At 43.1% G+C, this 27,049-nt stretch overlaps 1 protein-coding gene across 1 annotated transcript in view; it reads right to left on the bottom strand.

Moving 5' to 3' along the window:
• mao (monoamine oxidase) overlaps window positions 1-26,585 on the bottom strand; it is a 40,820-nt gene extending 14,235 nt beyond the window's left edge. The window contains exons 1-5 of the mRNA XM_080752993.1: window positions 26,455-26,585; window positions 12,416-12,510; window positions 12,141-12,278; window positions 2,657-2,761; window positions 610-701 (exon numbers count right to left, since the gene is read on the bottom strand). Coding sequence (XP_080609119.1) covers window positions 610-701; window positions 2,657-2,761; window positions 12,141-12,278; window positions 12,416-12,510; window positions 26,455-26,509 — 485 coding nt within the window. The 5' untranslated portion in view covers window positions 26,510-26,585. The remainder of the gene's footprint in view (window positions 1-609; window positions 702-2,656; window positions 2,762-12,140; window positions 12,279-12,415; window positions 12,511-26,454) is intronic.
• Window positions 26,586-27,049: the final 464 nt, after the last annotated feature.

Raw genomic sequence — 27,049 nt, 5'->3', positions numbered from 1 at the left:
AGAGTGCCAAAAACCACCAGGACTTAGATAAGCTTCAAAAACATATTAAAACCCCAAAAACATTTTGTGTGGAGTGGGTCTTTCTTTAACCACTTTCACTTTTAGAATTCTTCAATAGTGCCCTTTGGCGTACTGGTCCGGGCGCATACCACTTAGGCATTGCCACATAGGCATGATGCCTGGCAGCGTTGCCGGTTCGATTCCTGATCCGGATGACCTTTGCCCCATGTCGCTCCCCGTCTTTCCCCCCAATTTCCTGTCAGTCTACTGTCCTATCAATAAAGGCATAAAAGCGAAGCCCCAAAATAATTCTTCAATAACTGCCAAAATAGCAGGTATACAAGCTCTATAAGATCTACAAGCTCACATGTCACAACATAATGTGCTACCTTTGCACACACTCTTGTATGACGAAGTAGGGCATTCATTTACTAAAAAACATATCAAGTTGAAATATGGAGATACAGGGTTTCTAACCGACAACAAGGATATGTGCCACAGATGAGTAGTGTCCATGTATTGTGATGTATTTTGATGAACCCAGTTAAGTAAATAAGAAGTAAATAAGAAGCAGACTGAGATTGGTGACGTCAGGGTGCCATGCGCTACCTGGTCCACAGCAGTTTGTCGAAGAGCTGTTGCATGGTCATCCTGTCCCACTCCTCAGCATGGGGGGCCCTCCATGGGGCTTCTCTGGGGATCTACAAAACAAAGAGAAAAACAGTAAGACTCCCTAATCGGGAGATAGTCGACTGTCAGGTTGCATACACAAACTTTAGAAGGCAATGGTAGCCAATCGGGGGAATATGGGAGATGGGACAGATCCATGTTGATGACATGACTTTAGGGATACTGTGTACCGGTTTACGTGATTTTAGGGCAAAATCTGTAGGAGCAGTGTCCAAAAATGTGTTAAGCAAAAATCGGCCTCATGGTGGCGCTGGATGGGACAGATGCATGTTGATGACATGACTGTAGAGGTACTGTGTCCCGCTTTGCATGTTTTACTATCTTTGTGGTGATTACTACAAAATCATGAGACATCAGCATCGGAAAATATATTTTTTATGACAAAATGACTTAAGAGAAGAGATACATTATTTAGAGTGGCATGGAATGTTCCATGATGGCATAAACCCTGTAATGATATGCCCTTAAGGCTTTAACTCCCACTGGCTTATTGTCAAGTTTCATGAAACTAGTCCAAACATTTTGTTACCTCCAGGCTGGATTATTGCTATTTCTTACAATTATGCAGCCCCAACAAAATCTCTAAAGACTCCCCAGCTGTTCCATAATGCTGCTGTGCGTGTACTGACAAGTGAAAAGACTACATATTTCTCTCATATTATCTTCTCTGCTTCTCTGGCTCCCTGTAAAATCCAGAATATAATTTGAAAACATTCTCCTCACCTACTAAGTCCTTAATGGTCAGGCACCATCATGTAAAGAGCTCATTGTGTCCTATTAGCTCACTAGAACGCTGTGCTCCAACAACGTTGGCTTATTTGTAGTTCCTAGAATATAAAATCCATGGAGCTAACAGATAAGCTTTTTAATAGAATTATTTTGAAAGTTATAACTCAAGCTTGGCCCAATACACGGTATGCTCACTTTTAAAAGACTTCCTTGAAAAATGAACTGTGTTGTTATCAACACAACCCACTCGTTTCTACAATGGAGGAACAAGTAAGCATGTTTACCGACCAAGAATGGCAATACAAATGAAAATATTGTCCTTTGTGTTTGAATCCCTGGCCTGATCTTTGTGGAAAATGACAAAATGTACAAAATTCTACAAAATGACACTCATAGCCAGAGACTGATAGGAATGAGATGTTGGAATGCCTCCTCTGAGACACAGACAGAGTCTGAGAGAGAGAGACAAAATAGTACCATATTAAAATGAGCATTAGTTTTTTCTGTTTTATTATTGATGATATCCTATATGCCAAAGTACTGTGTTCTATCCGTCTGTATTTCAATGTTATATGAGAGATACATAAAGTGGTTCCTGTGTAAATAAGCCGAAAAGCTTACTAGGATCTCCTTTTAGTTGACCTTGTACCAGTGATTTGTACTGTCATGAAACTGTACTTTTCCCTATGCAACCTTCTAATAAATTCTTCAATCAATCAATCAATCAATCAATTGTTTGGGAGCTTGTCAATCAAGCTAGCCAGCCCCTCCAACAGCATACATTATTTTATCATCATCAATTTTAAAATACATAGGACCATAATTTAATAAAACGCATATCATGGTGATTGAAAGAAGACTTTAAACTAGTGACTGGACGCATAAAGTATTTATTACAGTGTTTATTAAGGTAATAATATCAAGTGTAAAGTTCGGCAAAAACCCATCCACTTGAATAGAGCAAAATTCTTTCTGGTACTAGCACTGGGAAAACAACTTTCTCTTGAAGTCTCTTTCTATATCGCTTCAACTTGCAAGCCGGATACTATGCCCTTGTGCTAATCGTGTGTGTGTGTGTGTGTGTGTGTGTGTGTGTGTGTGTGTGTGTGTGTGTGTGTGTGTGTGTGTGTGTGTGTGTGTGTGTGTGTGTGTGTGTGTGTGTGTGTGTGTGTGTGTGTGAGAGAGAGAGAGAGAGAGAGAGAGAAGCAAGTAGCTGGTTGATGATGTCTTTCCTTACCTCCGCGCCCATCTCATCCATGGTTCTAAACAAGTTGTTGAAGTCCATCAGGGCGAAGGGGTTCCACATGGGAGGGAAGGAGCCTTTGAACGGGTAAGACTTTCCCTGTAGGAAGAACATCACCATCATCATCATTGTCATTACAAACATCGTTCAGGATTTGTTGTCAGAGTTACTATCGCTATGAAAATAATTTCACTTCATAGTTTTGAGTTTATTCCAAAATGGTCACCTTGGGCTGTGTCTATTTTTAACACACAGACTGGATCAGTCATAATGCCCAAAATTATCTGCCTTCAAACCCATCAATACTACATAATATTTGTAACAGACTACTGCTGAGTCAGAATGAATATAGAATGACTTTATTGGATTTAAAAAGAGGCCTGAGGTCTGATTCTCTGTTTTCTGATAATGGCAGTTGCTTAATGTTTTACAGCTGATCAAAGATAGACGATAATGGCCCAAGTCTGAGTCCGCATATGTACACAACCCACGCCTCATTCATTCACCTGAACTCAGATAACAGATTTATACAGCACATATAAAGTAAGGTGAGAAGGATTCAAATGGGGACATGGTGCAATTTAGTTCCTATAATGAATAAGCTAGTTATTGATTTTGACTTGAGTAAAAGGCCTCCACTTCACTTGTAGCATCAACACCACTTTCAAATCTCTTGCAAGGTCCTGGAAGAGGTCTTTAAGCATTCTATCATCACTTAAAATGTGATTTGCAAGGACACCTTGGACACCCTAACCCTAACCCTACTGTCACAACAGTAATTGTTAGCAGTTGATGGTTTGTTGGGTGGTTAAACTGCGTTCAACTCTGTCTTCACTGTCCACCACTACTACACCTACAACACTTAAATTGTCCAGTAGATTTGTAATTTAAACCAAGCCAAAAACATCCAGGAACGTGATAAGAATTACCGCGGTGCGGTGCCACGGCCCCGTTATCACGTCCAGGGAAGTCTTCGCTGGTTACCATGATACCAGGTAAACAGGTGATGCGGTGGCCGCTGGTGAGTGAAATAACTACATATCCCATGACGCAACGTGGCCGCAACGTGCCCCGACTTTCACTTCCTCATTCACAGCCATTGTATCTGTCTGCAAAAATCTGGCCTTTTCTGATTGTTTCTTCTCTGCGTGGAAGAAGACGCGTGGGGCGGCCGCCGCCACCGAAAATCTGGTAAAAACACTAGGAAACATACACTGCGTTAATCTACATTAGTTATGGCAAAACTATGGCAGCCCAAGAGTTAAAGCCTACAGGAAGCTACCTGCAGTATTATCCTACCCTGACATCAGGTGTGTGTACATTCCGTCTCCTATGAAGGAGAGCCACACAGTGCTACGGTACATCTGCCCTGCAGGCCTACATATCCCTGCTACACTGCCCAGTGCTGTTCATGGCTATAGAGCAATAGGTCTGTTGCCATGGTGATGCAATTCAAGTGTATACAAGGAGAGGTGGGGGGGAGGGGGGCATGACAGCATCTGTTATGACACTGCCAATGAGTTGCAGGTCAACCTTACACAATTTAACTGGCATTTCTAGAAGAGATATAACTGGTATATCTATACAGATATACCCCCCCCCAGCACACACACACACACACACACACACACACACACACACACACACACACACACACACACACACACACACACACACACACACACACACACACACACACACACACACACACACACACCTCCCCTTGCTTCCCTTAACGCCTGTAAAATGGTCATTGATACTGTACTGTACTACTACTGTACACCCTAATGGTGCAAAAACTGAGAGGTAGTAACCACAGTTATCTACCAGTTATCTGAAAACGGTAGGTAATAAGAAGGAAAGGAAATTAACACCGATAAGGTATACAATATAGTACACTGTATAGGTGTAATGACGGTGGCGCCCATAATGCTGTCCAGTCATCCACCACACAGGTCGCTGCTCTAATTTGTTCTGGTTAGGAGGAGAGCCAAGGGAAGAGGCACAGGAGAAAATAGTCAAATCAACTGGGGAAGTTTGGCCAATGCATGAAAAGCACTGTAGCCTCAGAACAAATCATATTTTCTAGGGACAGAATGTCAACTGATAATAAAATGTCTGCTGAGAAAAGGGTCCTTTGCTAACCTGAGGATACTTCTTGGACCACACAACAAACAAGTGTGGACATGTTTAACTACATAACATGCTATACGGTTGCCAAGTCAGCCATGCCACAACCTCTGCCAATCTTTCTCAATCTCTGATAAACACATCCAGTATGTATTAATCAATGACTTTCTCCGTTCCTGATAGCACATTAATAAATGCAGTGCTGAGAGGGCTGTAGCTGCCTGTTAGGACAGCGGTTCGCTGATAAGGGAAACCCGGGCTGGCCTTTTGGATTACAATCTGCTATAGAAAAGCTGATTAGCCATGTGGCTTGCTTGTATGCTAACTCTAATTACACAATGCCTTGGCACACGTGTGGGCCCTTATGAGCTAACTCTGACTAGTGTCCAGTGGAGTTGCATGAAACGCAGGGGCCAAGCTAAGTGCACACTTAACTTAAGCCTCTACAGTTCCAGTTCACTGAAAGAATTTCTTTGTGCCACATGTGGGGATTAGCTCTGTTCTTAGAAAGTCAATTCACACACTAAGGCCTATCTTGATTTTATTAATCTGAGTAAGGTTTTGGCTAATCCAAAGCTACTTAAAACTCTAAATACACAAGTGATACTTCAATATCACAACATGGGCTTATTAAGGAAACACAAATCAGTCTTGTGAATTATAGTTATAGGTTTTAGTTTGCCCTAGCCCTGAATACAGGACGGTCATATACATGACCGTCCTGGTGCCGCCTCAACTTGAGGAGTAGTGGGCAATCGAGCCCTTAACGGTTTGAGCTAGGAACGTCAGATTTCAAAAATAAAGTGCTTACCTAAGCCAACTTTGATAACAATTTGACGCCGCACAACGTTCATTACACGCCGCTACCGGATTGTTGAATAAAAAGCATTTTTGTCCGAAATTATTTTGCTTAACATAGGACTTCCGCCTCTAGTGGACAGTCGCGTCATCTCCGGTTGATCATTGTAGTGAACGGAGATGATGCGATGACGCGTGTAATGAACGTTCGATTGCCCACTACTCCTCAAGTTGAGGCGGCACCAGGACGGTCATGTATTCAGGGCTAAGTTTGCCCCAACGTACTGTAAGAAAAGGACATTAAAGGCTGCACAGAAATGAATGAAAGAATGCTGTCGTTTGACTGTTGCACTCTGGATTTAGTGTCTAGATCTTAAATAAATAAGTTGTGGATATTTTGATGATGTAATTGACTGACTGGGTAGTAGTGGCGGTCTCTAGTCTGTAGTTATGTAATGTGTTTCTAATGTGCTTTTGCTAAATTATACAAACTTTATCACTCCCAGCTTGACACAATTGCTAAATATAGGCATGTGAAAAAACAGATTTTGATCAAACCAACAGAATGACAGAGAAATGCTTAAAAGAGAAATCAATCAGTTTTGTCCTACTTTAGGCTTTGTGTACAGTGTGTATTAGTATACCAAATGCACCATGCTACACACACAAATAGACATTGTAAATACACATGTACATCAAAATGTACACAGATACAAATGCACGTATATAACTAGAAAGGGGAGATCTGTGGAGCGCATATCTCTGCCTGGCTGGGTTGCCTAACAGAGTTATGTAAGTCGTGGGTTGCAGCCGTCTGAAACCGAGAAAACTGTGGGAAATTAATTCAAAATATCTGATATAATTTATATCAGATATTGTGATGTCAAGCGAAGCATGACATCACAACTGGACATTACATTGGACATTACAATGTCCACGATATTCAGCCTTACAACCGGGATAACATCACTCAGGTTCACTTTGCTGGCCAAAAAAATCTCTGACCGAATACAATAGTGTGTTGTCTAAACTAAAGCAACCACACTAATTAGTATAGTGCCACCATGAAGTTGATTTGAAAACATGGGGGTGGAGTGTCTTTCTTCCTTGTTCTACTGGCAGGCTGCATGAAACATTTGACACCGATAGGTCTGGCGGGTTCTGAAATACACACACACACACACACACACACACACACACACACACACACACACACACACACACACACACACACACACACACACACACACACACACACACACACACACACAACAGACAGGAGGAAAATCATAATGTCCACCTCCTGGCCTTCTAGACCTGGCAGAGATAATCGCACAATACACAAACATACACTACACAGACAAAATACACTCATACATGCACATATACATATAAAGTAAATGCACACACAAAAAGAATACACACAATTACATGTACACACTGACAGTCAGACACTGATAAAGGTGAGCAGCTTTTGATGAGGCACGCTGCCATGGAAACCACGCAGCAGGATACAAGAGAAGCAGCATGTTAGTGTGTATTGCGTTCTGCCAGTTTTTGAGCGGTGGTCACAACGCTCCTATACGTGGCCGTGTGTGTGGGTCTCCGTCCGTGTCTGTCTGTATGTAGCCTAAACTTCGGCGCGTAACTAGTGCCGCACCATTTACGCCACTCGCGCAATATATACATCAAAATGTGCGGCTCGGCCGGGAATGGTGTTCTATTACCTTTCGTTCCGATCCGCCTTACCATGCCGACGTAATCGGCAAAAAACGACGCTTAATTGTCCCCATTGACTTATAATGGGACAATGCAAGAAATCACTTTCAAGTATTTTTCTCTCGTAAACCATAGGAGCTACAGTTTCAAACCTCGGAGAGGAGATTCATAATGATTTTAAGAATGAATCGAAAAATAATTACATCACTCGGCCTCATGGTGGCGCTATAACGGCCCACTTTACGTTTTGCCCCGTAACTCTTGAACCGTAGATCGGAAAATTAAAATTATTTTTTTCCCTGGATTCCTTGGGTCAAGACGCATCTCCCCATATAGGCCACGCCCATTTGCGCCAGGATAGATTTTCCGCCATCTTGAATTTTCTCCAAAACACACTTTTTGCTCCTTTTCCTACATATTTTCTTCAAATGTCACAAAATTCGGTACACATGATCTATGAGGTGGGTAAACCACCGCTCAGTTCACACGGGTGTGATTTTCTATTTTCTTTGCAGGGATCACGCACACACACAATCGCACATGCACTGGTGTGCACTTGCTATGGTCACACTGTTACTACTGTAGTACCCAATAAGACTGTTGTAGCCTAGTATGTAGATTTGTTGTTGGTAGGGTAGCTACTTAACAATAGCATGTCATGCACCCTGACCCAACAGTACCACACTACATGACATCATACACACCTCATACTAAGGACTGCAATGGAAACCAGCTGTAAGCTTTTTTTGCTTTGTCCTTTTGATTATGGTGTCAGATGTACAGTACATTACATGTGACATATGTTTTTATTTCATGATCAATAAAGATAGATTTTTCAATCAATAGCCAGCAATAGGTACTTCACACCCCATCAGATGCGCAACTCAACCAGAGTCCTGTACGAGTCCAATTAGCCTGCCCCGCCCGTCATTAATCAGATCCGTGGACCGCCCGTCTACCCGTGATTATATAAAAATCAAAACCAGATCCGCCCGCCCATCAAAAAAAGGACCCGTTGCCCGCCCCACTACTCGTGATTACATGCAGTAACGTAAATAGCCTACAGCTGTGCGTGCATGCTTCCAAAATGCATCGCACTCGATCGTCCCCGCACGCCGTCCTCAGTGTTTGCGACGCAATATACAGTATTTACATAAACGCCAGGTCAGCTGCCACTCTTAATCCTTTTAGATAGCCTTTTAAACCACCCTTGCTATGATGAGAACATGGGCTAACGTGCTGGAGGAGTGTGCTGTGGTTGTCTGTCTGTGTGTTATGTGCGTCCTGCTGCCCAGTGCCACTTCCTACTGTGTGCGTTCCACGTTGTTTAGGCGGAAACAGTGCTGTATGCATGCCATGGTTCTGTTCTGCTGCTCAACGTGTGCCCTCCTATGACGTTCTTTAGGCGGAAACAGTTGTCTGATTCTCACAATAAAATGTCATCCGCCCGTGTTTAGTCACGCACCACCCGTCCCCGTCCCAGCAAATTTATAATAGTATATATTCCGCCCGTTTCCGCCCGTCAAACACGGGTACGCGGGGCCCCGACTCGTTGCAGAACTCTGAACTCAACCCCTCTGGTCTCACCATTCAATGGAATGCGTTGGTGCCAGGGCAAAGGAGTTCCTTTCTCCTATGTTTTGCATTACATTATCCTACCTTTCTTTCTAAGCTTCTGCAAATCAAGGCATTCCTTGGAAAAGTCAAAGTCAAAAAAAGTTTCTAACTAAAACTACTTATGCACACGTAAACCTAACTAAAATTAATCTAACTAAAAAATAAATAAATATTCATAATGCTGGTCAGAGCGTGTGAGTGCGTGCACGAAACATCATTAAAATAGCCCCCCCCCCAGTTAAAAAAATCCTCACTGATAGCAATAAGGGAAATTGCACCATACAAATGGATTTGACTGGCCAACTCACAGTAGACTGTGCTGTCCCATCAAGTCCATTGCCAAAACCTACATTTTTGTTGCTTTAAGAGTTTGTTCACAGTATCAACGTCCCTGCGGGTGGCATTTCAGTGTACTGCGGAAGTAGGTCAAGACAGTAGCACTGGTGTTAGAGTGCAGAGCACTGATAGTCCAGTCATTTTAGGGTTAGACCTAGAACAAATTGCAATAGTAGCAAACTCAACTGATTTTGTATCCTCATTATGTCCTTAGTGAGGGAAAAAAAGTCCCAAGGAATCCCACCGGGGCAAAGACTGAAAATTGATGAAAATTGATGAAAATTGACGTTTTGAGTGGCCATTTCTGGCCCAAGGAATGTTTTTCGTGCAAAACAAATGATTGCAATGGATTCAGAATAATTAAAAACCCCTAGTTTGACCCCTCATATCCCACTTAAAGCAGATTTTTTTTCAGTAATTTTTTTCCTTTATATTGTAGTGTATAGTAAGTGAAGGTAGATAGGTCGTTTTCAAAACTTTGCCCCGGTGGGATTCCTTGGGACTTTTTTTCCCTCACTAAGGACATATTGAGGATACAAAATCAGTTGAGTTTGCTACTATTGCAATTTGTTCCAGGTTTGGCCTAATTTTGGCCTAAAATGACTGGACTATGAGTGCAGATGACCGCAGAGCGGTGACTGCAGCACTTACAGTAACCCTCCCCATAAAGGTGAGGCTAGCCTGAGTGCTAGCTGAGTCCTCACTAATGTTCATGGTAAAATAGCTTTTTTATTTATTTATTTTTTCCCTCAGAGGAGGGTTGTGGGCAGGTCAGAAACCCATCGTCTTGTGACATCATTGATTGGGAATCCAAGCTAATAGAAAATGCAGGCTTTCTATTCCTGAAAAGTTGCAATGTTAAAGTGGAAGCCATTGTTCTCGAGATAATAATATGTTTTTTTTCTTTTTTTTTTATATTGATTAACTCTTTTTTGGGGAAAATGATGATGTCAGAAGGCTATGGATTTCTGAACTTCCCACAGCTCTCCTAAGAGACTTGGACGAGTATAATTCTAATACTTTCTTTTCAACAACAAAGAGAAGAAAAATTAGTAAATAGTAAAAATTGTAAAAAGATTCACAGCCGCTGGGGGCAGAGTTCTCCTCTGCCTACAAAATGATGTCAGACTTAACAGCCCCATTATATGACGATAGGTTGAAAAGTGGCGAAGTCCTCCTTTAAATATCTGAAAACAAAAATTTACATGAATCCAAAACACACGATGATTCTGCTGTCAAACGATGAAACTAAATGGAATCTATGATAAGGTTGTGGGGATCCCTGCTTCATCTCTCTTTCAACTAAGGGGTCCTTAGCCTGAAAACGTTGAAGACCCCTGATTTAAACAATATCATATGAGAGGGCGTGCTGTTATACTGTACCGTAGGTTAGGTTTCATTGGTAGGCTACATAATCAGGAATATGTGATCCTGGTAAACACACACAATACTGTACAATAAATACCCCACAGTAGCACAAACATCTGACGTGTGTTATATAGTTCTTAGTCTATGACTAGACTTGTGCAAGTTCTGTGAAATAAAGTTTGGAAACAACCTAAAGTATAATAAAATAAGTACACTTTGCCGTTCACTCATGCACGCACGCACGCACGCACGCACGCACGCACGCACGCACGCACGCACACACACACACACACACACACACACACACACACACACACACACACACACACACACACACACAGAAACATGAACATGCACACATACAGACACAGGAAGCAGCTGGCGCCACTAAACGGACCAGTGATTTACAGAGGGAGCAGGTTGGCTAGGGTACCTGGCAGCAACAGTAAGGAAATTGAATCAGTTGCCTGTGTAAAGGACAGTGGTTCGCCCACCCTAATAAGATACGGAGGGAAGAAAAAGAGCCATAAAGAAGATCTTCTTGTTGCCCTCATCTCTTCCCTTTCCCTCGCCTCTCAACCACTCAGAAGAGGAGAAACAACATTAGACAAGTCCCCCCCAGGCAAAGATTGACATCTCCGGTTGCTAGCGCCCTGTGCTAATGCTGTGGAAAAGGGTTAGGGGGAGGGGGGGTAAAGACTGTCGTTTCCATACTACAGTATGGAGAGAACCACAATGATGGAAAGATATGTGCTGTGATGAGTTTCACTTGGTATCTGGTCCTTTTGTAAGCTTTACTGAAGAGATGATCAGCGCAGCAGGAGTGCCTCCTTTTTTGTTTGCTGATGAAGCAGGTATCATTTCTGCAAACAGTTGCTTTTAGAATTCAAACTATTACCGGTATATGTTATAATGTATGCTTAGAGGTCTACCATTTGGGCATTTAGCCGTCACTCTTATCCAGAGCGACTTACAAAGTGCAAAGTCAGGGTGATTCCCATAAACCCGAATTAACCAACACCAAGGGGTCGAGGACTTAAGAGTGCTACACGCTAGGTCTTGCCATAGCTACAGTAACATGCTGGATACATGCAGAATTCATAACTAATTGGTTTACAGGTAGTGTTAAAATGCAATCGTTTAGAGTTTAAGGAGTCAGGCATGGTTGATAGATTCATATGTCCTTCCTAGCATGCAGGTGAGCACAACAGACCCTAGCGTGTGAATTTCCTGAACATGGCCATGATGATAAGCAGCCAGCTCAGGAAGTTGTGTGTTATCTGCAGAAGACAGTCAACAGGGACCAGTATGCAATGTCCAAGAATACTTCAGGGATCTGTCACGGTCTAACATAATAGTCATTATTCAGTGGTATTGGCTCTGGGGAAGGCATTTCAAGCTTTCAAAATCACAAGGTGGGGTGTACTGTCACTCTGTCAGTTCATGTCAAGTACATCCGTCAAAAGGACAATGGTCAAATATTGCATTTCATCCAAAACAACGTACTCACATTAACGTAATGCACAAGGTTCTCCTTCTCATTGACCTTGTAGGTCTGGACGCCATACTCTTTGGCCAATCGGAGGATGCGGTTCTGTGTGGGCCCGATATAGGCCCCGCCCAGATCGACCCACTTTGTCTGTTTATTCTGCATCAAAACATAGCCAGGACAGAACACAAAAATAAAACATAAACATGTGTGTGTTACGGAAAGCTGGAAAATAATAGTTCTGGATAAAGGAAAACAGCAACTGCTTTATGAATACAATGGCTGCTTGCTATTACCTGTACAGTGAAGGTCCGTCCACCAACTCGATCCCTAGCCTCCAGAACTACAGGATTCAGCCCTTGGGACTTCAACAGCTTAGCTGCACTCAAACCTGCAGACAGAAAATCAGATGCGAGTTACAACAGTATATTTGTCACAAACGGTAGATTGTTATATATTCGTTCTTTCTTTTTTCCTTCTTTCTCTCTATCTTTCTTTCTGTGATCTGGCCTTGATTTGTCTTCAGGGCTCCCGGCTAAGTTAAGGAAAATGGGGGGATTAAAAGACAAATGATGTCTTATTTTAGGCTAAAGGTCCTTTGTGGACTGAGACCCCAATCTAAGAAGAATTATTTTCTATCTATGTAGGTATACAGTAGATGTAACAGTGAAACTCTGATCAAAATACCCATAGACCCGATATAAATAAAGGATACACAATTAAGCAGCACAACAACAGTAGGCTTGAAACACAGATGAAAAATGTGGGGGTTCTGAATTGGCATCCAGGAAGTGTGTGTGCAAAGTTTGGCAGCGACCAGGCCAACGGCGCCAGAGATTAGCTGGTAACAGACGGACGGACACACACACACACACACACACACACACACACACACACACACACACACACACACACACACACACACACACACACACACACACACACACACACACACACACACACACACAAGGACACACACACACAAGGACACGGACGGACATAGTCTCGGCCATGCCTTTTGGCCTGGCGGAGACATCTACTGGCTAACCAGACGTGGGAGACATGGGATGGAATGAATGAATGGGAGGAAGTATGCAGTGTAGGGCTGCAGTACTCTCAGGCACGAGAGGCACACAAGCAGACCAGCTGACCTGCCTATCATGTGAGAGCAATGTAAAGTCTAGAGCAGGGCTTTCACATCCTCACTGACTGACTGACTGACTGACTAGTGGTCTGACATATTTTCCACACACTGACTTCAGGCAATCTCTGTCTTAACTTTAATTCAATAAGACGTTACACAAGCACCCGCACCCGCACTACACACACGCACGCACGCACGCTCGCACGCACGATTAGCATCATAAGAGTGGTTCTGTTTTTTGTCAGTCCAGCAGTTATTCAAGAGCCTCCTTCATTCAGTGTGCCAAAATAAGAAAGTGGAGGAGGACTGTTTAGGTATCAGTACACTGCTTACTGCACGGTGCACACACACCACGTTGTTTATAATAAATTAGTCTCAGACAGCATTTGTCTCCATGACCAACCATGGAACGACTTGAAACACAAACAGAACACAGGGGTCACTTGCAGAAAAGACTGCACATGAAAGAAAAACAGTGAGGGAGAGAGAAAGTGAGAGAGAGAAGCCAACGAAAAGAAAGGCACAGCATTCTCCTCCACACTTGGAGCTACTCTCTCTCTCTCTCAACGGGAGCTCACATCTGTACAAATGTTTTCAGGCTGTTCGTATTCTGCTTCCCCCGCCGGTACCCCAGTCCCCCACCACCACCCATGTTCTCTCCTTGCAGATTAAGCCTGGCAGGATTGATATTAGTTTAAGCTCACATTGTCATGTATTACCCCAACTTCAGCCTTCCCCTCATGTACAAACACACCCACCCCACCAGGGTCTGCTCTGGAGAAAGCATTAGGTCCTGCCTGGCCAGGAGGCCCCCGCAGATCTTGCCCCTCACTAAATTGATGCTATTAGTTGTGCTCAACTCAAAGGTCAGACTCTCTGTCGTCCGACACAGAAGCACGCTTTCAACTGTCTCCATCTCCTGTTTATGCCCGGCAGCACTCACCTGGGAACAAACAAACAAAGTGACTGCAGACTGGGATGTAGCTTTGATCAGAGAAGCTGATTGTATAGAAGTATCATTTTGCTTAAAGCAAACATAATTTAATATGACAAAGGGTGAATTTGAAGCAATTGCCAGTTCAAAGGATGCAGAAGCCTTCCTTTGTTGTTTGCCTCCATTTCATCGACACTGTATTTCCCAATCACAAAATGAGGGGAAGTATGAGGTGCATGGCTAAGTCAAACACTGGGAAAAATCTGCATGCAGAGACCGTTCCAGTTCCAAAGTTGAGCTGAGGTGAACTGGCAGAGGGAATTGCTATTCAGCTCAGCTCTGTATACACAGACTCAAACAACATAAATCACAGAGACAGTTTGGCTGGGGCATGAGAGAGTTAATTATTATTATCTATTTATTTTTGTCAAGGGAGGCTCATAAAAAAAGTAGATTGGTGCTAAAGTTCAGAGGGAGTCAGATGAAAGTATTGGACTACATTGGGAATGCGGTAGGTCTGTGTCGGGCAGCGGGCTGTGACTGTGGTGTGGTGGGTAACTACACTTGCAATCTATACTATAATTTTGCGAATGTCTGAGTGAGTGAGTGAGTGAGTGAGTGAGTGTCTGTCTGTCTGTCTGTCTGTCTGTCTGAAACAGCGTTTCTCCTCAGTGGCTGGAGCAATTGATCTGAAATCGCATCACCATTAGCATATGAACACACCCAACATAACTGTGAAGCTCGTTTGTCACTTTCACAAATCATATACTGTATATTAGCATTTTTATGGTGTATCTACTATCTATTCTGCATCTAGCATGAGGCACATCTATTCTGCATCTAGCATGAGGCAACATGTTTAACCAGCTCTCTCTGTGTGTGTGTGTGTGTGTGTGTGTGTGTGTGTGCAGGCAGGCGGGTGTGTGCGCAGGCGGGTGGGCGGGCGGGCTGGGCGGGGGGGGGGGGGGGGGGGGGGGTAGCCATTAAACGAAACGGGTATTTCTTACATTGATGCTCCTACATATTATCATGCAAGCACCAGTTAAAGTTACTTTCCATCCCTCATATACTGTATGCACAGTGCACATCCCATAACCCACACACAGCACATCATTTTGGAGCTCATATCTTTGAACGGGTAAGGCCTAGTATATGTAATGTTAGAGTTATTCGTCTGAAAAACAGAAAAAAAAGAAAAACACTGAAAAAATAGATAATTCTGTAGGATTTACAGTCTATCATCTGTACCATTCACAACAAGGCAGGAATTTCACGGAGGCCATGAAGGCCATGGCCCCTCAGTTTGGCCGTCTGCCCTTCGAAGAATCCGCTCTGAGGCCACTGTGGTCTTAATGCCCCACCCACACTGCCCCAGCTGATTGTACAGTTTTCTTCTCTGCTTCTTTCCTGTCAATATGTTTTTGGAGCGGCGATAGCCGCTTCCCACATTTGACTAAAGGCTCATTCATAACAGGGTGAAGTGAGTAGCTCCTCATTAAGGCCCTTTTTATACTAGGGCACTTGGAAATGCTGCCGGTCTCGTTTTGGATTTATTACCCCAAAAACTTTGCGTTTACACCACGTTGTTGGTTAGTTTTTCTGTATTTACACGACAAGTTGACAACGCATGAATTCAAGCAAAATGTGTCATGTTCCCAGCCTACATATACTGTGTATTTACCCTTCAACTATAACATATATATTGTTTTTAATGAGACATGCATTGTAATTAGGCTATGCTAGGCTATGCTCCATATTACTATCGTCTGTTCGCATATTCAATGAGTCCCGCGGTGCAGCCAGTTGGCTGTAGTTAAATCGAGTTTTTTAGCGAGGTGAAACGCCAACAAAAGCCACCTGGAAGATGAAGGTTGGAACGTCATTTACCGTATATGGAGCATATTTCTGGAAATTATCTACGCGGATGGGCGATATGAAGTCTTATATCTTTGTAGCAAGCACCGTCCTAATTATGGAACAAATAAACATCGGAGCCTCGCTGGAGAACACAGCTGCGTACAGGCTGTTATAGCTACAAAATTCACACTATGTCTATAATATTATTAGGATATACAAAGGGGGGGGCACGGTGGTGCAGTGGTTAGCACTTCGCCTCACAGCCAGAAGGTCCTGGGTTCGATTCCCGCCGGGGGAAGCTGTGGTCGCTGGGGGCGTGTTCCTCCACCCGCGTCATCAGCACCCACACCCTAGGTGGGGTTGGCGATATGGCCTTTCAGTGGTGAGTTTGCATGTTCTCCCCGTGTCTCCTTGGGCATAGGCCCTCACACAAAAACATGCAGTAGTCCTGGTTTCTATACTACCTCCCCCTAGCCAGCCGGGTGCTCCCCAATGTCCCCTGGCGCGGCAGGGGGAGAGCGGAAACCAGGACTACAGGTTAGGTAGTCACCGGGTGAGAAAAATAGGTTGCAAACAACGTGGGATAAAAAACATAAAAAAAAAGGATATACAAAAGTGTCTGTGAATGGTTTCAACGATCTCCTCCACTCTGCTCAGGCAGTGCATGCATGCACACGCCACAGCAAGCCACCACCACACACACACAGTCACACGGGAGCACTCACACGCTCAACTGTGTCAAGTTGCGCAACAGCGGCGCAACGCAGCGATAGAGTTATGAGCGCACAGCTTACACAGTCACAGAGACATCATACCGCGCTGCGCTTGCCTACCGGATAAAAAAATCCCGACCCAACCCAAAGCCCGGCATATACGTGACAAATTGAGCCCGTGCCAACCCGTCGGGTCCTGTCGGGCTCGGGCTGACATTTTAAGCTCTGAAATGCACCTCTCCACTTCAAACTGGGTTTGATTTTTTAAACACCAGTGTCTTTTGTTCCTCCCATACTAGGTGGTCGTTCCTCCGCTTAGCCAGCTGTGGAGAACTCCCCTGAAGGCATTACGACAGTGTGAGGAAAAGGTCAACCATCCTCTTGTTGCAACTGTGCATGTTGGTGAAAGACCTATTCTGGACAAATGTGGATGTCTCGTCCTCTCTCCTCACTCCTTCTCCATGTCCTTTTCCACAGCCCATTAACAACAACCATCCATCCAAATTCATTGAAATCACCTGTTCTCACCATCCCATCTGTTCTCCTCTCTCTCCTTTATGTCTCTCCTGATACCCCCCTAAACGCACCCCCACGCTCCCCATCGCTGCTTCTCTCTCTCTCGGTTGACTTAATTGTTGTCTCTCCGTGATATTTGAAAATAGGGGAAAAGAATACTGATTTCCCCATCTGCATCTGTATTTACACTCTCAGTCTCACATGCACGCACATGTGCGCGCGCGCGCACGCACACACGCACACGCACACGCACACACACACACACACACACACACACACACACACACACACACACACACAAAATCTTTACATCCTGTGCCCTTTGGTGTGTTGCATTCATTACAAGACGATACTAGGCTGACACTCAGCCTGAATTGACATTTCGTTTCACTTCATTATTCAGTCTGAAGTCAGTTCCGCCCACGGCGTTTGCAGGGATGGGCGTTGCCAAAATGAGGCACTGTTCAGCGATTGGTTCACCGACCAACACATGACATAGTGTTGTTATGTGTGCCTGGCTGGCTAGTGGCTAACCTGTTGCTTGCTAGTGCTACTTGCTAACCAAAGAAACAGTCAGAATAGGAGCACTACGAACTAGTAATCAAACACAACATAACATGCCTGCTACTGGTGTTTCATAGCGAGATCGATACGATCGCATTTTACTAGAGATGTTACCGATCAATCGGCAATGGATCGGATCGGGCTGATCAAAGCGTGATCGGCGATAATCGGTGGTTTAGATCAAAAGGTAAATTTACCGATCCGATCGGATCGGTGCATCCGATCAAAGCCGTATTATACAGTGCTTTTCTATTTTTCAGTCTGTTAATAAACATGACTTTAATATGACTGAACTCAACCATCAGCTCTTGTCAGTTCTTGGATGCCCACTTGAGGCCATTTTGGGGTGTTGATTTCTACAGTGCTGAAGGAATAATTAGTTACTGCTATGATAATAAATACATAGTAATGCTGGTAAATAACTATAACGCAAATATATAAATGAATTCATGAGTGAATGAATGAATTTAAGTTAAAACATTAACATTTAGAAAATATAAATAATATATAAATAATAACTTGATCGGATCGGTGATTGATCGGTATCGGGTGATCAAAATTTTGTGATCGGTGCTCGGTGATCGGTTCCAAAAAACCTGATCGGACCATCCCTACATTTTACCGCAATTTACCGCATTTTACCGCGACACCATGTGCGGTACGGTACGGCGGCGGCGCTGGTGTACTTGGAAACACACATGAGTTCTGGGAAACCCCCACCCACGCTGATCACAAGACGCTGATTCACGACGCTGATTCGCCCGTTTGGATTTTCAACCGAGGCAGGCCTCCTCATTGAGAGCGATTCTAGACCTGAATCGCCGAAACAAAAAAATTAAAGGGGTGTGGCTAGCGATTCAGGGTCTGGAACTAGGTAGGCTAAGACGATACAGACATGAGGGACAATCACAACAGTGGTGTTGTTTCCGTGACAACAGTAATTGCTAAGATGCAGCCACTTGGCAGGGACCAATTTGTAAGTATGTGTGCCTGATGTACATAATGTATGCATGTTTGTGTGCATCAGAACTCAGGAGACAGAATGTGCTTTTTGTTTTCTGGTTTCCATTCATTCAGTGTGGAAGAGTCAGACTATAGAGCCTGTGCCTAGAGTGACATTTGGCATAACCAGTTCATCTCAGTCAAACCAACAATAATTATCATTGATCTGGAATTCACTACCTATTTTCAATATTAAAAATAAAAACAATATATATATACAATTTCTTCTTAGAGTTATGGCAATTGTCTAACAACGCCTATGAGGGAGAGTTTAACCAATAAATAAAACAGTTTACATCCGTTCTTCAATCTCGTTCAAACAACACCCACAAATCACGACTGCTACACCAGCACTTCTGGGGGAAAAAATAAACTTGTGACATTCACACATTTGCATTTCCCCCACCATCTAACCACCAGGAGGTGATCAGTTGACAGTTTCTGCCCCTCATGGGGCCTCAAATCAGATGATACAATTCTCTCATTTGCAAATCCCGCCCCATTCTGCCCTGTTTCTATGGTGGTACAAATGACCCTGGGCAGATTGTTTTTATAGTGGCAGTGAATGGGGGGAGAGGGTATTTTCATTGCCTCATTATTGCAATTTAAAGTACCAAAGGAAAAACATCTAGGTGATATTAATAAAAAGGGAAGACAAAGGTACAGTAGTTACATTGCAAAACAGGGGGTTTTCCCCCGAAAATATATGTTTTAATTTGTTTAATCCCAGTGGGACAGAATCACCATTGCAGATTATTTTATAGTGGAAGTGGATGGGGAAAAAAGATTGTTCATAGCCTCATTACAGCTATATAAAGTACAAAAAAACACACACATCTACGTGATATTAATAAAAAGGGAAGAAAAAAGTACAGTAGTTACATAGCAAAACAGTAGTTTTCCCCCGAAAATATATGTTTTAATTAGTTTAATCCTCTGGATCAGACAGAGGAGAAAAATAGAAAGAGAAAGCGCAGTGCATTTTGGGTAGGAAAATGACAGCCAGCCTATAGTTCTCCTCACATAATAGGCTGGCTTTCGTAATTCTGCCCATTTAAAATATATGTACCCAATCAAAACTCTTAGTTACATTGATAAGGTCCATGTGAACTAGTTTGTTGAAGCTTATTCATTATAATGAGCGAAATCGCTATCACCTCGCGCCGCCGTACTGCACGCTCTCCGTGCCGCGCAGAGCGGACCGTTGTTGAAAGCCTGAAGCAACATTCTCTCACTGCACAACTCCACCCCCGATAGCAAAAAGTGAATGATTTTTTCTGGTTGGCCAGTCAGGGAGTCTCAGGGACCAATCAGAAGGCTGACAAACGGTCTATTACAAAATCTATCATTGACATTCAGCCTAGATTGCTCTGGTACCATGACATGTACACTTAACAGTATGAGCATCCTATAGGTGCCATGGTGCAGTTTGACAAAATTATGCCTTACCCTTACCCAAACTTTAACATCACAAAAACGCATATGTGCAGTGAGTCCACAGACAGAGGGGAGAGGGAAGGAAAGGGACAAGCATTAGGGTCTTGTGCATGAGAAGAGTTCTTACCATTGCAGGACACACACATGACAGGGACACAAGAAACATCGAACGACTGAAAAAGAAATCAGTGCCCTAAAAGGCTGTGTATTGATCCAGAGGGTGAGACATTTACAAGGGCCACTGCAATCACATTTACCCAACCTCATGTTGTCAGGATGGAGACACTGATTGGCTGCTTAGAGGCAACAATCAAAACAGCGCAGCTGAAAAACGATTACATGTTGGCTTGCAATTCAGCGTAACAAAAAGACAGGGAGACGACGAGAGAGACAGGGAGACACGGAGAGTAAAAGAGCCTTTTCAGGAGGCCATTTCCAGGATCTCGAGGAAATAGTTTTATAAAAATGAATGTGCCGTTTTATTGACTTGGCATCGTGCTGGATCGATGCAAATATTTCTCTGTTCCTCCGTGATCAAAACAAATGAAATCAAACCAAATCAAATAGTTGTGTGCAGAGTGTGCACCAACATCTGGGACATGCCAACATTACAATGGTACAATGCTTGCTGAGCACACAGGATCTACGTTTAAATGAATGTGAAGACAATGTACTTTTGATGGACAGGCTAGCTGGCAGGGAGTAGAAAGTAAACAGAGCCAATGGTTATCACCTAACACCTGTGTCAAATCAAAACACTTCCCACATGGACAGCAATGAAGCCTTTTATGATGCCAGTTGTGCACACATTTATCAGGTACCTGTGCCTTTCTGAAACAAACCAATATTTGCATTGTTAGTCTTATGACAGCTGAATATAATCTGACATTTCTCACAGCTCCATTTAACCTGCACAACCTGCTCAACATCTAGACATAGACACACATATGCATGCATGCCGAAAACTCAAACAAACACATCTAATGAGTATATGTATTATGGCATTGTTTAAACAGTTAGACAGAGAAAGCTCTATTTCAGGATCCCTGCCTGGCAGCCAGAAAATCCCCAATGAGGCTGAGTTCACCTTCTCTGCACACGAGACTCCATTGCAGGTCAAAATGTTGAAGCATTAATAGTTCAACTCAATGACCGAAAACATTCAACCAGATCTACTGTAGGTGATGTTAGATTATATGTAATTAGGAACAGCAAGTGTGTGTGTGTGTGTGTGTGTGTGTGTGTGTGTGTGTGTGTGTGTGTGTGTGTGTGTGTGTGTGTGTGTGTGTGTGTGTGCATGCCTGCAGGAGTGTTTTGATCAGAGCTTCTTTCAAGGCTTCTAAGTACTAGTGTTTTGAAGAACAGGAACGTACACAACTAGGGCTGTCACAATTATTACATAATCATCTAATCGTGATTATTTGACATAACCGTGATTATTTTTCATGATCATCATAATCGTTTCCATGTCAAAAATAGTGGAAATAGCCGATCTACAAGCTCACAACGCGTCGCAATGCGACGCGTTGTGAGCTTGTAGATCGGCTATTTCCACTATCAATGTTCTTTTTTAAGTATAAAGTTGTCAAATATGTCAGTACTTTCTTTGTATATGTAGCTTATGTGTCATATCTACCATGTGTAATTCAAAGCCTAAAAGCCAAACGGAAATGTAATTGTCAATGACAAAAACACAATTAAATAGTTAATCGCAATTATTTGAGAGAAATGTAATCGTCATGTAAAATGTCATAATCGTGACAGCCCTATACACAACACTACGGCACTACGGCGGTGTCACACCGTATGCGCATAAACACACCCTGAGAAGCCTTATCCCAGAGACCCAGACGAACGCAATCTACACACACAGTTTTAAGAAAACCTTAAAGGGGAAGACCACCCATTTTCAATATTGAACTATGTCATTAATATACCTTTTGATGAGTTGTGTGGATATAGAAAAAAAGTTCCCCCACTTCTGTGTTGCCTAGAACTGGAGGATTGATTTGGGGGTTTGTATTGTAAAGTACAACTTGATGACATCACACAATTGTACTTTACAATACAAACCCCAAAATCAATCCTCCAGTTCTAGGCAACACAGAAGGTGGGGAACTTTTTTTCTATTTCCACATAACTCCTCTAAGGTATATTAATGACATAGTTCAATATTGAAAATGGGTGGTCTTCCCCTTTAAACCTGGCGTCTCTGTTTTGGGCATGTCATAATAGGCGAACATTTTCATGGATTTCTGAAAAATAGACCTACAAGCTCACAACACAATACGGCACATTGTGAGCTTGTTCATCAGCAAATTTTTTGCCGTGGGACACCATCGTACAACAAAGTATAAATGATTATTTCCAAATGTTATATTACCCAGTGCATGTGATCTATTACTGTCTATTCCCACTCTACACACATGCTTTAGTACACAAGAGTGGGCAACACCGTGCTGGTCCAAAAATCTGGCCTCACTTTCCCTCTGCTAGCGGAAACACAGCTTTTGGCAAAGACGACGTGTTGGAAAATGCATTCAGCCGTGCCAACCTGCAGTTTCTATTGAGCATGTTGCAATTACATAGTCATTTAACTTTAATACAGATTTCAACTGGGTAAAGGTCTTTGGAGAAGAGGAATCCAGCTGGGTTTATGGACCTGTGGCCCAGCGAGTGCAGCCAAGTAGCCTCAATCATCTCCTGCTGCTACGGTAGATTGATGTAAACTGTGTTGCACAATCTGTACGCTGTACAATTCTGGGTGTTAAGAGTTAAATTAACACTCAGGATTTGCCATGTAGAATGCTTTTCCACCAGTAAAGGTGTGTTTCTGAGTGTGTGTTTAGTTTCAAAAGAAGGGCTCGCAAATCTTGTCTAATGCTCCGTACAAATTTGATTAAACATAACCACGTTACACACACACACACACACACACACACACACACACACACACACACACACACACACACACACACACACACCATACAGTACACACGTGTTTATATGGGTAGACCTTCCTACAAGTCAAGCGCTGGAAGTGTAACCTCCCTATACTTGTGTTATTGTGTTATTATTCTTACAATCTCTTCCCTTCTTTTTCCAGTCTCTGCCGACTCACTCAATATCACTCCAACCACTTTTATTTCCCTCCCTCACTTCTCTATTCTTAGCTCCCCAACTCATACACCAAGATATTTCTGAAGAGTTTCCACTGTCACAGTTATTGAGACAGAACAGGAGGACATGGTTTCTCCTCCACTGCCGTTCCACTTCTTATTATATCATATTTTGCACTCTTCTCCCTTTTTCCTCCACCCCCTCCTCCTTCTGCAGCATCCCTCCTTTTTCCCTGCCGGTGTTTGGCAACAGGCTGTCAGAAGTGTTTAGTGTTCTGGGAAAGTGGTGGCTCGCCCTTAAGGCCATGGCAGCCCTTCCAGAAGCTGGTGACTGGCTGAGTTGACAATTACATTAGCAAACAAGGATAGAGCAACATCTCTCTGGAGAAAAGAAAGTGAGAGAGAGAGAGACCCCCTCTCATCCCTGCCACCGTTTTTCATCTGTAAATTGGTTGTATAACGGTAAATGTAATATGTGGACCTCATTGTCACCCATTAAAGGTCACCTGTTTGGATGTCAGATGGGTGTAATTACAAAATACTAATGCGAGTAAAAAGTGATAGTGGCAGGACATAGGACAGTGTGGGGCGGGGCGGGGACAAGGAGGCAGGGGGCTGATACGTGTTATCAGGACTTATAGAGTTAACATTTATAGGATAACATCATGTGTTTGGCCATCTGACTGAAATTCAAGTTGGCACTGACCTATTTTTACTGACTGGGTGTGTGACAGGCAGACAGCCAGAGGGTCAATGGAAGAGTCTTGTCTTAGAGCTGTGTCCCAGGAGTTCAACCAGTCAACTAACCACCCTGGGAGGCACCTAGATTATACACCTTTCGCCTGAACACCCGTCCCTTCATGTATTGAAAGCGTCATACTGGTAGCCAAATTGTCTATGTGGAAACGGGAATATTATATTTATATTACAGGGTCAGGCTATAAGGCTACAGGCTACAGTGACTTTTCTTCTTTCTCACCAGACTGGTTCAGGTTCAGGTTCAGGTTTATTAGTCACATGCATATCCATACAGGTAGACATACAATGAAATGCTTGTGCCAGGAGCACTCTCAGCCTTATTACACACAAAAACATCAACCCACAACAAGTCACCCAAGACAACCCAAAAACAACAAAAACCATACAGTGTAACAGTGTACAGTTTAAAAACTGCGTACAGTGCACATGACTACCTACGTCTCGCTTTCATCTCAACTTCATCTGCAACTTCATCATAATCTTTGCATTGCTCTAAGGCACCAGAGCCACAGGAAAGGTGTTTGCCTACATTAGTTCAGTCAGTGGACAAAGAATCTAGTGGCTCTTTGTCAACCTTTTTGTCTTATTTCATGTACTCTTAACCCCATCACTTGCCAAGGGATTTGCATATTCTCCTCTTATATTTGATATGTATAATTGTGTGTTCTTTCCAAAATGTACACTATATGTTCTTTATAGTAGTCAGTACTCCAGTCTCTAAAAATGCTTTCCTCAACTAGAGACTGAGGATAATGTCCCAACTTGTGTTGTTAAAATTAGATGGAAACAGTTACAGAGTAAAAATAGAAATTGGCTTGCAGAACCGTTCCAGGCTAGCAAGAACCTTGCATTTTGACTCAAACTTTCAATCCCTATCCAAGTGGATCAGATTTGGATTTTGGGTTGTCCGAAGGATTTGGATCATCACTTTGATATTCAATCTGTGATCTTACTGTATAATTAGCAAACATTACGTAAATAATAAATATAAGTTGATTAATCAAATAATAGCTATACCAACCAAATTCCAAATCTGATCCAGTCAGATATAGGCATTAAAGGTTTTACATTTTTGCGATGATTGGTAGACAGAGATCTCTGATCATCTTTCAATGCAAGACTATAACTGAGATTACTAAATGGAATGTGGGGTCTTGTCTGAGGGAAGAAGTGCTGTGAGAATTCGATAACAAGACATTCTCAACTCTGAAAAATACAACATAAACAGTCTTCTTGGGTACAGAGGTCAGGTCAGACAAGTTTTCCTCTTATCTGAGTGGTTTACTTCTCCCTTTCCAGGAATTCTGTGCTTCCCTCTGCCCAGGAAGCGATTTAACCCACATTATAGTATAGGCTATGCTTTCACCGTTGATGTTCCCTAGCAACCAGTAGCAGTCAAAGGGTCATCTGTTTTTCTGTCTATATGTATGTGACTGAAGGACAATATGGCCATGAAAGGTAAGAAGTATTTTATCAATAAATGAAAAACGAATCCACACACTATTTTCTGACATAGGCCTATTGGAAGACATTGCAGCCATCACATTTATATCTAGTATATACATCATATATAGGGACAGTAGAACAATATTTGACCTGTTCCACAATTTTCACTCGAACTGGCCACCACCCTCCTCTGACTGTCTAGCTGGCATTAAGAGTTTGAAGTAGGCCTACTACTTTGAAATAATAGCTGTTTTATGAAGTCAACATCAGTCACCGACAGGTGCATAAAATGATCACTTGACCAGTCAAGATGTTACACTGACACTCGTTAGTAATCGGAAGGGACGTGCGACGCAAACACAGATAAAGTACAGTAGTACAGTAGCCTACATGGCACAGCGTGGGGAATAAGGCAGGCACAGGTCTCCTGGGAGATAACAATAATAAACCTCCTTCCATTTCATGCCAATTAACTCTGCCTGTTAGTAACATTGTTGCGCGCAAATGATACACAAAGCGTATGTGTATCATTTGCGCGCAACAATGTTACAAATATCGTGGGTGCCGGGGCAACAGTTGTCACCGTTTCTTATATAAAGAGAATCAGACTGCTAGCAGCAGCACTGCATGGTTTTGCCCCAGCCAGGCCAGTATAAATCCTCACAATACCAATATATTCATTTAAATAATTTGTCTCAGCTCCTCTGTGAAGCATTTAAATGTTACGACAACTGCCCCTTATTTAAGTTTTGTGTTGGCTTCTTCTGGGAGAATAGACCTTTGGGACTTACATGATATAATTAGGATATAGCCTATATTAAGGTGTTTTGCAAATGGTACCTACCTGATATTCCTCCCCCGACCACTATCACGTCGTACGTGTTGTTGGCTGCTGTCATGGTGTTGCTCTCGGGTTGTCCCTCTCTCTCTCTCTCTCCCTCTCTCTCTCTCTTCCCTGGCTGCTGTCCGCTGACTCCGCTCGCCTAGCTTGCCGCTGAACGCAACGCACAGGGTCGCGTCGGGTGTCAAAAGACACTCAGTATCCCATAGGCGGAAAGGACCACCGGAGTGTGATTGGTTAGCCGGCTGTCAGGCAACCGCTGGTGATTGAATTTGACAGCATAACTTGATAATTATACCTGCACAGGTGTGTGGTTCTCAGAACTGTTGCCATAATTATGACTCACAAGTGTCAGTCAGGGCAGAGCAGTATAATCAGAGAGTGGTGTCACCGCGGTCCGCGGGGTCAGAAACAGCGCTGGTCACGTGGTTCATTGTCACTTTACACCTCATAGACTTCAATGCATTTTGTAAACTTCCGGTTCGCCGTTTGTCACTATACGCCAATAGATGTGTGCGTAGAAGACCTGGCCCCATGAAGTGAACGGGAGTGACGCAACTCTCCATTCTAGGGCTCTGAGTCAGGGCATATCTGACTT

The sequence above is a fragment of the Nannobrachium achirus genome (assembly GCF_963921795.1).
Source record: "Nannobrachium achirus genome assembly, chromosome: 22".
NCBI lineage: Eukaryota > Metazoa > Chordata > Actinopteri > Myctophiformes > Myctophidae > Nannobrachium > Nannobrachium achirus.
This window is presented reverse-complemented; position numbering and strand designations above follow the sequence as displayed.